The sequence below is a fragment of the Hippocampus comes genome, unplaced genomic scaffold, assembly GCF_001891065.2.
Source record: "Hippocampus comes isolate QL1 unplaced genomic scaffold, H_comes_QL1_v1.1 scaffold32, whole genome shotgun sequence".
Lineage (NCBI taxonomy): Eukaryota > Metazoa > Chordata > Actinopteri > Syngnathiformes > Syngnathidae > Hippocampus > Hippocampus comes.
Window position 1 is genome coordinate 319,805 of NW_017806239.1, and position 14,593 is coordinate 334,397.

The 14,593-nt window shown below is 40.3% G+C and overlaps 2 protein-coding genes across 3 annotated transcripts; one reads left to right on the forward strand and one right to left on the reverse strand.

Annotated features, from left to right (window-relative positions):
• Positions 1-20: 20 nt before the first annotated feature.
• Positions 21-7,788, reverse strand: LOC109507738 (heterogeneous nuclear ribonucleoprotein Q). Of its 2 annotated transcripts, XM_019857370.1 has the most exons (12): positions 7,628-7,788; positions 5,934-6,093; positions 4,976-5,094; positions 4,328-4,435; positions 4,066-4,179; positions 3,409-3,585; positions 3,051-3,186; positions 2,514-2,719; positions 2,282-2,431; positions 2,085-2,206; positions 1,671-1,996; positions 21-1,456 (listed from the first exon to the last, which is right to left on the reverse strand). In XM_019857370.1, exons 2-12 carry the CDS (start codon positions 6,079-6,081, stop codon positions 1,428-1,430), a joined length of 1,635 nt encoding a protein of 544 aa, XP_019712929.1. In that variant the 5' UTR covers positions 6,082-6,093; positions 7,628-7,788; the 3' UTR covers positions 21-1,427. The 2 variants fall into 2 exon arrangements, with proteins under 2 accessions (XP_019712929.1, XP_019712930.1); XM_019857371.1 differs by lacking the exon at positions 5,934-6,093 and having other exon boundaries at positions 7,628-7,786.
• Positions 7,789-11,259: 3,471 nt separating this feature from the next.
• Positions 11,260-13,720, forward strand: cga (glycoprotein hormones, alpha polypeptide). The gene is made up of 4 exons (XM_019857374.1): positions 11,260-11,436; positions 11,565-11,676; positions 11,817-12,001; positions 13,334-13,720. Exons 1-4 carry the CDS (start codon positions 11,275-11,277, stop codon positions 13,406-13,408), a joined length of 534 nt encoding a protein of 177 aa, XP_019712933.1. The 5' UTR covers positions 11,260-11,274; the 3' UTR covers positions 13,409-13,720.
• The last annotated feature ends 873 nt before the right edge of the window (positions 13,721-14,593 follow it).

A 14,593-nucleotide genomic window follows, 5' to 3' on the forward strand; every position in this document is an offset into this window, starting at 1 on the left:
AAATGATTATAAGACACACATAGAAATCAAAAACTTTATTACAAAAATAAGTTACACTCACCTCCATTTTACAGTATAAAACAATTTATTTGCAGGAATGCAAAAATGTTGTTGGCCACCAACAATAGTTTAAAACTGCTAGCATTTTTTTCTCAAAAGGTGGTTATGATTTCATTGAGGGAGTTAACTGTAGCCTAGAGAAAACTGGAATTCATCAGCACAGTTTTCTTGGAGCTATTACCTGGAAATAGAATGTAATCTCTGCAGTATCCCTTCTACCAAGATGTTACGTTGATCCTATACCAAAACCATGACAGCGGACATGTTCTGTCTGGGCAATATCGCCACAAGTATCTTGAACATTCTTTTTGTTCAGTGGTTTAGGAGATGGACAAGGGACCCGTCCGGTGTGCAACTGTTTGAAGATGTTTCAATATAAAAACAAAACCACCGGTTGACAGTGGCACAAAAGGGACACTGCAGGGCTTTTATTTTTGTTATCGATTAAAATCAAAGGCAGTCTGATGCCCGTGACATTGAAGCCTTTACAAAAGTAACATTTTATCCAAAAAAAAAAACCTATACAAACAGTAACTACATACTCTGAAGAAGCAAGGCAGCTAATTCAGTTTAAAATAGGATAAAATCAGAGCTTGTTCTGACTCATCTTATGAGATTGTTTTGCATGCCCAGTTTGACTGTTTGCAGTGTCAGAGCTGCAGCGAAAATGACTATATTACATTAAGTACATCGTTTGTGTGCTACAGCTCTTGTGCATAATTTTTTATGAGAACAAGCCCTGTTTTCATCAATATAGTTTCCCTATTTACAGTACAGGCCGGGTAGTTTAGTCCTCTGTACTGAGGTAGTCAACCAACCCTTTAAAGACAAGTTCTGAACAGAACCACTTTCCTGGAATGCCTGACCTATCCATGCCAGGTGGGTACACCCTAAATAAAAAACCTGCAAATGTTCTTTCAAACATCCACATCAAAACGATTAACATGGATATTCCAACATTTAAAATTGCGATTAGCACAAAAATATACAATAGCATCAAGCTCCTTCGAGCCACTTCAAACCTAAGAAACTTAAAAGTGCAAATTCATCAATAATTATTTTAAAATGGCATGTTCAGGGACAGGGAACAGGGGGGATTGTTAGGGCAATAATATGAACCCTGTATCAGGGCAAGCTATTGGGGCTCAGGGGCGAAAGAGGCTTAGGCGAATACAATAATCGTGCGGTCATCTTTTTCAAAGTGGCAGTTTCTTTTCAAAACAAAACTTGGGGAAAGGAGATGCTTCTTCTGTAAGGCTGGAATATCATTGGACCTTTTTTGTCACACTCTTTTTTTTGTTTCAACATCCTTTGCAGCTCATGGTGTAACCCCACACATCAAGTCAGTATCCACTGTGAGTGACAGGTCAGGACCGGCCTCGGCCCCGCTTCCCTGCTGGACCAATCAGAGATGAAGACAGTGTCAGTTTATTAAACCCTATTACTTTTAAAGTACTTAACTTTTTGCCATCTGACAGAATTTATATCGTTTTGAATTCAAGTGTTTGTGTTGACTCAAAGGAATGGAAGCTCATTTAATTAAAGGACAAATTACTAGCTTTGTATTTCGCAATGTGACACATTTTACAAGCACACAATTAAACAGTTACCTCTGCTTGTTCCAGGGCCGCCCCGCTGCGAAAAGGCCAGTCTCCCTCGAGGTGTGATGCCGCCACGAGCCCTAGTCTGACCTACACCGCCACGGACACTGCCCCTTGCTCCTCTGCCTCTCCCAGAGCCCTGGAAATCGTCGTAGCTGTAGAAGGGGTCGTCATAGCCGCCCCGGTAGTTGTGGTAGTCGTATCCATAATAATCGTAATAATCTTCGTAGCTGTAGTATTCAGGAGGGTAAGAGTAACCTCCGCGCCCACCTCTACCGCGGCCTCTCGTGGGTGGCGGCATGTGGGGAGGCGGATAGTAATAGTACTCATCATACCTGGAAATTAAAACAAAATGTCTCAACATGGGAGCATTGTATTTAAAATCTACTTCAAGACTATAAGATCTACTTTTACTCCTCTTACATTTGTGTTTTGGCTGCCTGTCTCTGCGCTTTGCGCTCTTTCCTCTTCTGGTCAGGGGGCTTGGCAAAGACTATCTCAATATGCTCTCCTTCCAGATCTTTTCCATTGAGATCAGCAAGAGCCTGTGAAAATGTTCAACAATTAAAATCTCTTCCCATAGTCAACACGTGACAAGGTATCCACTCTTATTTCAGTACCTTGACAGCACCATCTCTTTCCTCAAAGTGAACGAATGCGTAGTCTTTCAATTTCTTCACACGCTCCAGTTTACCAAACTGACTAAATGCCTTTTCAAGAATCTCTTCGGTTACAGAGCTAGCTAAGTTCCGCACAAACAACACTTTCACCTGTGAACAGAAGCACATTTCATCATGACACAGATCTGTGCTACCATGTACCAGAAAAGACAATTTGCATCTCAAGCTTTACCTTGGCCATGACCTCTGGGTCTGGATCCTCGATGGGATCTGCCCACTCTACAGTGACCACATTACCCCAGACCTTCACCTTGCCGCTCATCAGACGCCGGCGAGCCTGAGCCGCCGTCTTGTGGTCTTCATACTCCAGGAAGCAAAAGCCACGGTTCTTCTTCTTGTCATCAGGTTGGTGATACAATATGACATCATTTAAACCTTCTGTGGATCACAAAAAACAGGAGGGAAGGAAAGGAAGTTTAAGTTATTATCTACAGTAATAAATTACAACTAATACGAACCAATGCGATTGCTACAAACATTGTGCCAGAGGGGAGAAACACATTACATCATATAGAGATTGCTTCTAATGATTTGGCACCTTATTTAGCTTTGTGAGTGGGGGCAAATAGGGGGAGAGAGAGAGAGAGAGAGACAGAAAGAAAGGGAGAGACAGAAATGTGATGGACCAGGACTTTCAATTTTACATGACTGCAAACAACAGTTTGTTAAACAATTATTACAAAACAAATTAGAAATGGTAAAACCGCACCTGTGACTTTTGCAAATTCTTCAACAATTTGCTCTTTTGTTTTACTCTTGGGGATGGAGCCAACAAACAGTCGATTATTGGCCACAGAGATGCACACGCCAATTAGTTTGCCAGGTCGGATTTCATTGTTGTTGCACTGCAGCGCGATGAAGGAGAACAGACAAAAAGAGCAATATTGTCAATTTAAAGGTTACTTATTTTAATATTTGTATCGGTGACACATTTCTGCAGTGTTGTGGGGACACCATAACATTCTGAGTATTTTACTTTAGACTATAAAAACAGATTGCTTATTTGTCTTCACCATGAAATCATACCGGCTTTTTCACTCATCCTTCAAATTGCAGAAGGCACGTACCAGTTTGACAGCCTGCTGTGCCGCCTCTTTGGTGCAGAAAGTGACAAAGGCGTAGCCTCTGTTCAGGCCGCTGAGGGGATCCATCATCAGACGCAGGTCCCAGATAGGGCCAGCTTTCTCAAACAAGGGAACCAGCTCATCCTCAAAGAGGTCTCTGGGGATTTTGCCAACAAATATCTGGCGGAAGGGAAAAATTACCATGCAAGTAAGTGTCTGTGTTTTAAAACAAGCTAAAGCTATGAGACACAGATCTTGACTTTAAATATCCAATCAGCTCTTAGCGATAAACTATCACTGTAACCGGGATTTCTACAGTGAGACGAAAACGGTCATCACACCCAAACCACACCAGCTTGTCCAATACAGTACACACATTTTTTTAAACAATAGCAGAACATCAAAATTTGAACAGTGAGCACACTTTCTTTTCACGCACCAAAGTTAGTTTCTGGTACATAACACTTTTGCTCTTTCCCATCTTTGGGAATGACAATAAAAACACAAAAACCTTAGCAAAAAAACAAAAAAAACCAAACCTATTGTCTTTTGGGGTGTTTAAGTTTGGAGGTGTCATTGTATCATCCTAAACATATATCGTCTTTTATGCGAGTTGTGTGTGCATCAATAACCTCCTAATAAAGCAAATGACTTGTTTACCTCTGTCCCAACAGTCGGCTGTACCCCTGAGTGAGCTGACTCAGGTGGCGGACCGCCATACTTTCTCTGGCCTGTAGTGACATCGAGTGTGTAGCCAGTCCTCTCAAGCAATGCCTGACAATAGTTACAGTGATGTTATATAATAAATCAAGTCTTCCAAAGAATACAATTTTGGTGACATTTCAGACCGCAGTTTGAGTCTGGTAATTTTTTTTAATCTGAAGGATTCATACTCTAATGCACTTATTAAATTGGTTCTCACTTTGATTTTGGCTTCATCTGGTCCTTTGTTAGTGTCTGACACTTTGGTCCCTTGTTTCTCTCTTTGCCTGTATGTCTTCATCACGCCACAAAGAAAGGCACTTTTGTTCTGAAAGGGAGAGGGAAAATTTGGGGGGAAAAAACATGGAAATTGACATTCAGTAGAAGAGTCTAATGGCAACTACAAGATGATTTTGTCAAAAACACAAATTAACATCATCTTGACATGGTATGAAGCAGTAGTGGGCATTTGACCAAAATTTCATAGACTGGAAAATGAAACAATTGAGTGGCCATCAAGCCATTCAGTTTAAATATTTTAACGTGAGAGGAAAATCTCAGAATAGTCTACACACGTTTCCATGACTGTCACATTGAATAAATTAATGCTGCCAAGGACTGGCACATAGGCCCATGTGTTAACGGATATCAGGTGCCACTTCCCATAAAGCTAGGGTCATTTAGCCCCCCCCAACACACACACACTAAACTAGTCAAGACTGACTCGCAGCCTCAGCTGATTGCAACCAAGTGTCACTCACAAGGCAAGGCAATTAACACTTCCATATGGCAACAGCACTCTAATGAATGGATAATTATGACCATCCCTAGTTTAAAGACATAAATATTGTGGTTGCTGCTTCCTTACCTGAACATGTGAGAGGTCGCTGTCCTTGAATTGCAAAAGGACTTGGAGAGCACCTTCGTCGTTAAATTCTTTCAGAGCCTCAATTGCTCGATCATCCAAGTCACTGTGTGACACCAATCCTGCAGTAGTAGTGGGAGTAAACACATGCAGAGGCAAAGAGCTGAGTACCAAACTTCCAAAATAGTCCAAGACACTGAAAGGTAGCAAACAAGTTAATTTTGTGCCTAAAATAGGGAATTAGACAACTTCTGTTGAGGGGCTATAACGGGTCTAACATAAAGGGAGCTTACTACACCTTATTTTCCAGGTAGCATGATACTGCAGAAGTAATCACACCTGATGTAACAGTGCAACTCTATACACCAACTACAAGTTTCTAATGAGCTACTGTGCTTTAGTTCCAAGGAAGGGTGATCACCTGTGCTTGGCAGCCTAACACTCAGACAGCTGTTGCTATTGTTTCTCCTTTGGACACATATGGTTTAAAAAAAAAAAAAAAAAACTCCACTGGTACATTTTGGTATGTAGCTAACCTAACGGGACCCTAAAAAAGGCTACTGAGTTTGTCAGAGGCCCTGCAGTTACAAACACATACACTTTTGATTCAAACTAATACACAACTGCTTCAATGAGAACAAAATTGTGCTAAATTGCGTGGGAGATTGGATAGACTAGAAGGTACCCAAAGTGAGGGGGGCAAGTCTGTTGACCTCACACCAGTAGTGAAGCAACCATATCGGGAATGCAAATGCTGCCACTGTTTACACTTTCACTGTTGTGATGTGTAATTTAGCATTATGTAGCACTGCAGTACCCATTTTGGTAGGAACCACAAAAAGTTGCTTCGGGATCCCAATTCCCCCACTCAAAATGGCAATGAAGTGACAATACATGCAAGAGATTTACCGACAAAAAGAGTTGCATATTATCATATGCAAATGTATTAACAGTGCCTTACCTGCTATGTAAATTTCATCTAGTTTTTCAGCAACTTTCTGTGGTAAACCAGCTTCTAATAAAGTCTGGAAGTGCTCAGAATGGGTAACTGCAGCAGAGGTGTCCATTGGTTCTTCTGGACCATTTCCATTAATATGTTCTGTGGCCATGTCCCCAGAAATCTGTGTAAATGCAATGAGCCAAATTAATCCTGATGCAATGGCAGGGTTTGGGATGCGTTTTTAGGATAGTGTCTCAAACTTGACAGGCAGATCATTTTCACAATTGTCATTTCTCTGTGAAATACATTTCGTCCATAGCAAAGGGCAAGAGTGCTAAATTTACTATAGCTGTGTGGTCTGCAGACATCTATACACTAAATTATCACTGTCCAAATATATATACTGTATCATGTAACCTGCATGGTATTGGACACAGGCTAAGTCTCGCACACCCAGTTCTCCAGAGCTATTCCATGACCTCTTGTAAAACACTGCTGTATTTCAGCGTGACAAAGCTTTGCCAAGTCTACTTGTTAAGACTAAGTTGGTGCTTCAAGTGCAGAAACCTCGCCTGCGCTGGTCTCCAAATTACACGTTAGCTTACCTTCTGTGCGCTGACTTCAGCACAGACTAGATAGCTGATACACGTGTTCCATCAGAGCGCTCAAGTTTGCCACTTACATGTAAAGAATGCGACTTTTAGCATTAGGCTTCGTGCCACCCTATGACTACTACTACATGGGTGCTATATTTAAACATCTTTGGGGGCTTTACCTTCTTCTGACCATCTAAGCTTGGGTAGGCCAAACGCTCAGCTCACATTGCAGCACTCTGCAACGTAGTTTATTCAAATTGGTGGGTGCACTTTATTTGATTAAGATCACATTAACCTCATTATTTTAACGTCTACCAATACTAAATTGGACCATCGAATATTTGCCTTGAGATTTTCATTCTGTCGTGTCGGTAAGCACGTGCTTTCAAAGGAAATATGCATCTATCTACGGCGTCGATTTTGAGGATATCAATTCCAAAGAGCAATTAAAATTCGTAACATACGCCTCAAACTAACAACCGGGTTAGTTCGGGGCGTACTGAAGTTGTTACGCGTGTGCCTCGCGCACGTTGGTCAAGCTAGTGGGCTAGTTTGCAGGGCTAAAGCTAATCCAACTAGCCGTTGGTTTATTGGACAATAACAGCGCGTTTGCTTGAAGCCTTAGCGATTACATTTGTATTTCATACTTAAAATGACAATCTGTTTCCTACACTCATTGGTGTACAAATATCGCCGATAGCATTGATAATAGCAATAGCCAGTTAGCTTCAGTTATCCTGTGATGACAATGAGCGTGTCAATTCCATGATCTGTCAAAATAGGCTAGCTTGCGCTAGCATGCTAATTCGAAGGGAATTTCAGTGAGGCCATTGTTAGAACGGCAATGGTCGGCACGGATTTCACTAGTTCGGAAAATATGGAAGTCGAGTTGAACCGGATTGTAAGAAGCATGGTGAGCTACGGATATAGCTTGCTAGGTGCGTGCTCTGCCAACGTGCCGCCACATAGGAAGAGTCCATTTTCAAAAAGCCGGTCCGGAGAACTCGTTCCCAACCACCACCAGTTTCCACATTGTTTGAAACAGCAGCGCACGAGTGGGACTTTTCACACACAAACCCCAGCAACGATAACGCGACCAAAGAGTAGCAATCACCCTACCTGCCGCTGGATCACCACCGTGTAGGGTGTAGGGTAATTTGGAAGATAAAGGTTACGTTTGAAAGACGGAAAAAGTGGAAAACTCCCGGCACGGGTCCGGCCTCAGTCATTCACTCTTGATGATGTAAAATGGCTGCCACGTTCACGCCTCGAGTTTTGTCTCGTCGATGGGGTTTCTTGCAGAGTTGTGCACGGGCTCTGCCTTGTAAGCGTTTGTACAGTAGACTGCCAGACCAGGGAGGGAGGCTCTCCGGCAACACACCAAGACGGTCAACTATGGCAAACATCAAGGAGGTTGTTGCACTACTCATGTGCTTATTCTTTTATCTTAGACCGAGCATCTGCTTTCACAACCATCCAACGATACCAACGAATTACAAAATAAGCAACAGTAAATATACTCAACTGAGTAGGTGATGATAGTTAACGGTTTGCTACCTACCTTGGTTAATAGGGGAAACAATATAATCCAATACTTTATTTGAAATATCGCCTAGATATTTTCATATTGTATCAGTTGGCTGTAGGGCCTGTAGGTTCCCCTTTCTTCCACACTGTGTCACTCTTCTCATCGCTTTCAAGCAAATCAACGTGGACAAAAGAACATGGCTGAATGCCAAGGAAAGCAATTGAATTATTTGAGCAGATGAAGCTAGGTTGCACTCGTCCTTTTCGTCCATATGGTGGTGCATAGTTCCACTTGGGCATGTGGTTGTTTTCCCTTAAAAAGGAAAGTGAGTGATTGTTCGCTATTTCTTTCTTTTTTTTTTCCTCTCTCACGTTGACCATTGCAGAACAATCACAGTGTCAAATGTCCAGGCAGGCGAGTGCACTGCTTCATGAACATGCTAGAATTTTACAATGAAAGCTGACAACCAACATGCCATTTTTCATTTTCTTTGCTTCAAAGTGTGTGAACTCTGTCCTTCATGCATGGCAAAATCAACATCCCATTACAAAATTACATCCGAGGGAACAAAAAGGAATGCTCCAGAAGTCATTCTTTTTATGCATAAAATCTCTCTTCTGTAATAATCTAAAATCGGGTGGTTCTCCGTGTCACTTTTCTTTATGTATTCATGATGTACAAACATTCTTATTGATACAGCCCATACAACTTCCATGCACAGCTACAAAAAGCATGCCTCAGGAACATAGATGTAATGCATGCGAGGGTAAAGCATGAATCAGAAATTGGATGCATTCTTGTAAACATTGCCTTTAAAAATAAACATGGCAAATAAGCACTTTGTCTTTAAGAGGTGCGGCAATCGGACACAAAATTCTAAGATGTGCTGTTCCAAAGAACTGTGTCCAAATGTTGCAATACATAAACTCAAACCAAATAAATCAGTTTGTGTCAACATGAGTCCCCCTCCTCCTCGTTAATTGAATTAAAAGCCATGGGATTTATCACCCGAACAACCAAGCGTGTGGGAAGAGGGTACTTTAGTGGCAAGAAACAAAATAAATTAATATTAATCCTTGACATTTCAGATACTGGGGGCGAACAGATTTTGGTCTCTCAAAGACGATCGGGTTTCGCTCTGTTTATTAACATGTTCCTCCATCCTACTATACACCATGTTTTAAAGAACCAAAGCACCGAAACAATACCAAAAACACAACAATTATAGAAAAATGATTGAGAAATCTCAGTTCAAAATGCATGCACTGTGAAACTAAAACAGCCACAGTACAGAAGTTTCAATATATTTTGAGTGTTTAAATGTGATATTCATAATAATTTCACATCTGATATCATTTGCTAATCATTGTTTCCATCTTTACAGCTTTAATTTTATATCTGAAGAGTGCCACTTCTATACGTGTTTGGACAATGACAAGTGTTTTTATTTTATTTTTTTGCTTTCATACACCGGCACAATTGATTTGAATCAAGATGTGATTGAAGTGTAGACGTGATTGTTTTCATATTAAAGGTTTTTCACAGAATTTAGTACCATTTGGATTTCGAATTACAGCCATTTTATGCAGAGTGCATCAAATTTCAGGGTCTGACGTGACATCACAATATATTTTCAAGGTTACATTGGCTTGAAATCATGAGACTGACTTGACCATGGAAGGGTATTCCTTTCCTTGGTTCCATTTCCCATCTTCTGTAGCTGTCCCTCAGCTCAATCAACAGGCGAGTCACATTTTCAGACGGGTGATTTACTTACATTTGCAGATTGAAACAATAACACTCTATGTGCAGTCATAAAATACCATGAAAAGTGGTACAGGCGACCACAAAATCAGCTCCAAGTTCAAGTCGAATTACAGTGAAGCATACAATGTGTGTGTGTGTGTGTGTGTGTGTGTGTGTGTGTGTGTGTGTGTGTGTGTGTGTGTGTGTGTGTGTGTGTGTGTAAGAAATTACTGCTTGCGAAGGGTTCTAATATAAACACAACATCATAGTTTTGTTGTTTTTGGAGCAAACATTAAAAGATTGAATTGTGAGTAATGAAGAATAAACATAAATATAGTAGCTGCATGAAGTTTGTTTACATTTGATCTGTCTTTATGAAAAGCAATGCAAGAGAGGACCATCTTAGAGTTCTTATCTTGATTCCATGTGACATCATCTTCAGAGATAGTTGTTACTGATGTGTTATTCTCGAGGTACTGTCCTGGATATTATGGTGAACAAAACAATAAAACAAAAAAAAAGGTTAAAATAATAACCACTGTATTGTTCCAATAAACAAACACATCAAAGTACACTGTCTGGCCTAGTCAATAATTGTCTGAAGGCTTATATATTACTGTAGACTTGAGACACTTAACTCCAAGAATCTAAACAGACAATTTACAACAAGGTTACAAACAATTGGTCACAATTCAGAAAAAACAAGCCAAATTTGCCCAAAAACTTTGAAAATATAAGTTTCCCAGGTAAAAAAAACAAGGTGAACTTGTACCAAAATGATGAAAAAAGTCTGGCGAAGGAAAAGAATACTTCGTCACCCAAAGAATACTACATCGTGTGTCAAATGTATTGCATGTACTGCTATGGATTTTCTTGGTCGACTGGTTAGTACGTCTGCTTCACAGTGCAAAAGTCATGGGTTCGATTCCAGGCCCCGGCCTTCCTGTGTGGAGTTTGCATGTTCTCCCCGTGCCTGCGTGGTTTTTCTCCGGGTACTCCAGTTTCCGCCCACATTCCAAAAATGTTCACGGTAGGTTCATTGGACACTCTAAATTGTGATAGTGAATGTGAATGGGTGTTCGTCTATATGTGTGCTGCGATTGGCTGGCAACCAGTTCAGGGTGTACCCCGCCTGCTGCCCAAAAATGGCTGGGATTATCGGCTCCAGCACCCCTACCACCCTTGTGAGGATAAGTGGTTCGGATAATGGATGGAATGAAACCAACTGGCCGAATGCTTGACATGCAGTGACTCTTGGTCATTTGCAAATGCTTTGAAGCTGTTCGAGTAGAATGTAACTGAATACTACTGAATTGAATTGAGTATTGCAAATAATACAACTCAGTTCATCTCCTTCTTGTTGTGACACAACAATTAAAAACGGCCATTGGTAACTAGGAAACAAAGGTATTAATTCCAATGACCATCATGGAAGAAAGGAGGAGGTTGACGTTTCTATGCTTTCAAGGGATTATTACAGAGGTCATCATGCATGGTGAGGGAGATGATAGATAAGGTTGTCAGGTTTCACTTAATCCAGGAAGTGATGGAAAACAGGCACATAGGTATAAAACAGCTTGAGAAGGACAGGTCTTTACCGGAAAGTCAACCTCAGCAGACCTATTCAAAAGAGAAAACTTCAACACTGAGAAAGGTAATTTAATGATAGTGTGTATATGTATATGGGATAGATTGCACTCACTAGTAATCCTGAACAGGACAGAAAGTCGAAATCGTATGGAAATGTTGTTGAATTGTTTTAAACACGTTTTGTGCAATTAGGCAGCCACTGCAACCATAATGGGAGCTGTGAAATTTGTTGGACCACTTCTTTTCTTCGTGACGTCTCTTTTCTGCATGGTCAATTCATATCCCGACTTGGACTTGTCACACAGTGAGTTGTAACTTACTTCTTCCAAATTAAAAAAAACAAACAAACAAACAAAAAGTGACAAAGATTGTGTTTTATGTGTTGGGATTCATTGCAAAAATGTAAACCACAAACTTTCCAACTCTGATTCCTTTTCTATACAGTAGGATGTAATGAGTGCGCGCTGAAAAAAAACGACTTTTTCTCACGGGACAAGCCGGTCTATCAGTGTAAGGGCTGCTGCTTCTCGATGGCTTACCCGACACCTCACTGGATCAAGAAGCTCATGATGAATCCAAAGAATATCACTTCAGAGGCAGCATGCTGTACTGCGAGAAGCAGCGAATTGGTAAGAAACTGAAATTGCGAATTTGTACTGCGAAAAGTATTACGTTTTAAGACAGAGTAGTGAATTTTGAAATATGTGTACAAAGAAACACGTGTTATAATCCTCATATCATTCGATTCAATAGTACCCAACCTTTTGGCCAAACAAATACAGTATTGATAATTACGTTTGCAGTAATGACTGTAATAGCCTAAAAATAATTCATAGCTACCCTGTATGAAATGAAAAGACATCATAAGGGATTAATATATCTCACACGATTAGTACATCTGCATGACAGTTGAGAGGTTCTGGTTTTGAATCTCACCTCAGGCCTTGATATCGGTTTTCTGTGGGCACTCTTGTCTGCAAAGAATGTATACTAAGTTAATTGAAGACTCTAAATTGTCCATATGATTGGCAATTCTTACGAGTGAGTCGCCACCAGTCCAGGTTGCACCCCGTCTCTGATCCACGGTCATCTGGGTTAGGCTCCATTTAAACCATCACTCACACAGACAAGTAGTGGGCAAAAAAAAATGGATGAATGGACTCTCTCTCTCTCTCTCTCTCTCTCTCTCTCTCTCTCTCTCTCTCTCTCTCTCTCTCATGCTCTACATTGGCATTTAAAATTTCAATTCACTTGTTAGGTTTTACAAAGAACACCCATACATTAGTTGTCTCTAAGTACATTGCAATTGGATTATTAATTGGTTTTAGAAGAACATCAGTCAGTTCAACAGTTTCCCTGGCATGAACACCGAGCAAGGGCACTGACTGACCTGAGAATATTGACTCAAATTATCCCTGGCATCTGGCCGATACCTCCAGCATCCAGATTTGGCAAAAATAAATAAATAAATAAATAAATCACATTGGTCAGTCTCCATGAGGGTATGTTATTTGGAACAAATCACTGGCAATATAGAATCAAATATCCAAAATGGCTTGGTCTCTTTGACAATGCAATGTTAATGGATAAATAATCATGCTGTATTTTTGGTTTCCTGAAAAATGGTGGTTTTCGTTTTAAAACTCTTATTCAAATAAGAAATCTCAACATTATTCCATCCATTCATTTTCTTTGCCACGAATGCTGTGAAGGTCGCAGGGAGCTGGAGCCTATACCAGTTGATTTTGGAGACAGGGAAGGTAAACCCTTAAGTGGTCACCAGGCAATGACAGGGCACATATAGAGACAGAGAACTGATCACACTCCTAACGTCACTGAGTGGGAACTGATCCCACACTACCTGCAACAATGTCAGTCGAGTGTATCAAGACACCATCAGTGACCACATCAGTAACAATGTAAAAAAAAAAAGGAATTTACTTCTGTTTATTTGTTCACAGGTAAAAGTGCAAAACTTAATGGTGAGAAACCACACAGAGTGCTACTGTGACACCTGCATCTATCACAAGATCTGACTGATGGGAGATGGCGATGAGTGGGCCAGTGTTGTTCTGCAACAGTGTGTCTTGTCTTCGGTGTGCACACGCTTTATATATTTAGGAAGGCATGCTGTAGTACTGCCAAGTCATATTTCGTGCAATACTCCTTCGTCTATGAGGTGGCATGTACCGAAACAATGTGAACTCATAATTGTTCGTTTTCAGTGGTGTGTACGTAACATTGGTGTTTATGTGACATTGATGAATATTGTTTGGTGAGTAGTGTGTTATTTGTAGCGATTCTGTTTGGCAGATAAAAAATAAATAAATGAAACAACATTAAAAACAAAGAGAGTTTTTGTATCAAAATGGTTATGCAGGCTGAATGTAAGCTACATGTAAGTACCATTTATTTTACTTTGTTAAAAAAATAAACACCAAATGGTGAAATAAACTCCTCTGGCCAATATTCAAGGCAATACAAAATAGATGCTAAAAGGAAAAAAGATCCATCCATCTATGTATTTGTTTGCCCCCATTAAGGGTCACGAGTGAGTTGACTTTGGGAATGAGACAGGATACACCCTGGAATGGTTTTCAGTCATTCACAGAATACCTACAGTCGAGACTCTGGGGTCAGCCATCTTGTTGAAGCTGAGAGATACTTTTTGACGAGTGATTAGTGCAAAGCGCTACCAGTTTGAAACACACTTCTGAAAAAACAAATTTGCTCAAACTCAAGCTTATGTTTAATCATATGTTGTGATAAGACATGTAAATATATTATTGCCTTGTATTTTCACATATAGTGAAAAAAATGAGAGATAACTGGCTTTGAAATGAGAAGACAGTTAATCATTCAACTGTTTTTCAATGTATTTTAAAGGCGCGATTGGTAATAAAAAAATCTTGCAATATCTCATATCTCAGTGTTGTTAAAAGTAAACACAATTTGAAAGAAACATGAAGTCGACACACATGATTTGCCTTTGCGGGCCACATAAAATGATGTTACGGGCTAGATCTGGCACCAGTTTGGCACCAGTGATTAAGCGCCTTCGGTGAACCAAACATGCATGCTTTTTGAATGTGAATCTGAGTGTGAACGGTTGTTTGTACAGTGTGTGCCCTGCAACTGACAGGGAACCAGTCCAATGTTTGTACCATTCATTAATTAATGAAAAATTATTAATGAGCAGAAACCGAATATGAACAGCTACT

Bases quoted from the DNA above. Each gene is read 5' to 3' on its own strand.
- LOC109507738 (XM_019857370.1), bottom strand. From the start codon at position 6,081: ATGGCCACAGAACATATTAATGGAAATGGTCCAGAAGAACCAATGGAC. The intron at 1,997-2,084 runs GTAAGAGGAGTA...TTTAATTTCCAG, and splicing joins CAGGCAGCCAAAACACAAAT to GTATGATGAGTACTATTACT. The intron at 1,457-1,670 runs GTAACTGTTTAA...TGATTGGTCCAG, and splicing joins CGGCCCTGGAACAAGCAGAG to CAGGGAAGCGGGGCCGAGGC.
- cga (XM_019857374.1), top strand. From the start codon at position 11,275: ATGGTGAGGGAGATGATAGATAAGGTTGTCAGGTTTCACTTAATCCAG. The intron at 11,437-11,564 runs GTAATTTAATGA...TTGTGCAATTAG, and splicing joins AAACTTCAACACTGAGAAAG to GCAGCCACTGCAACCATAAT. The intron at 11,677-11,816 runs GTGAGTTGTAAC...TTTTCTATACAG, and splicing joins CGACTTGGACTTGTCACACA to TAGGATGTAATGAGTGCGCG.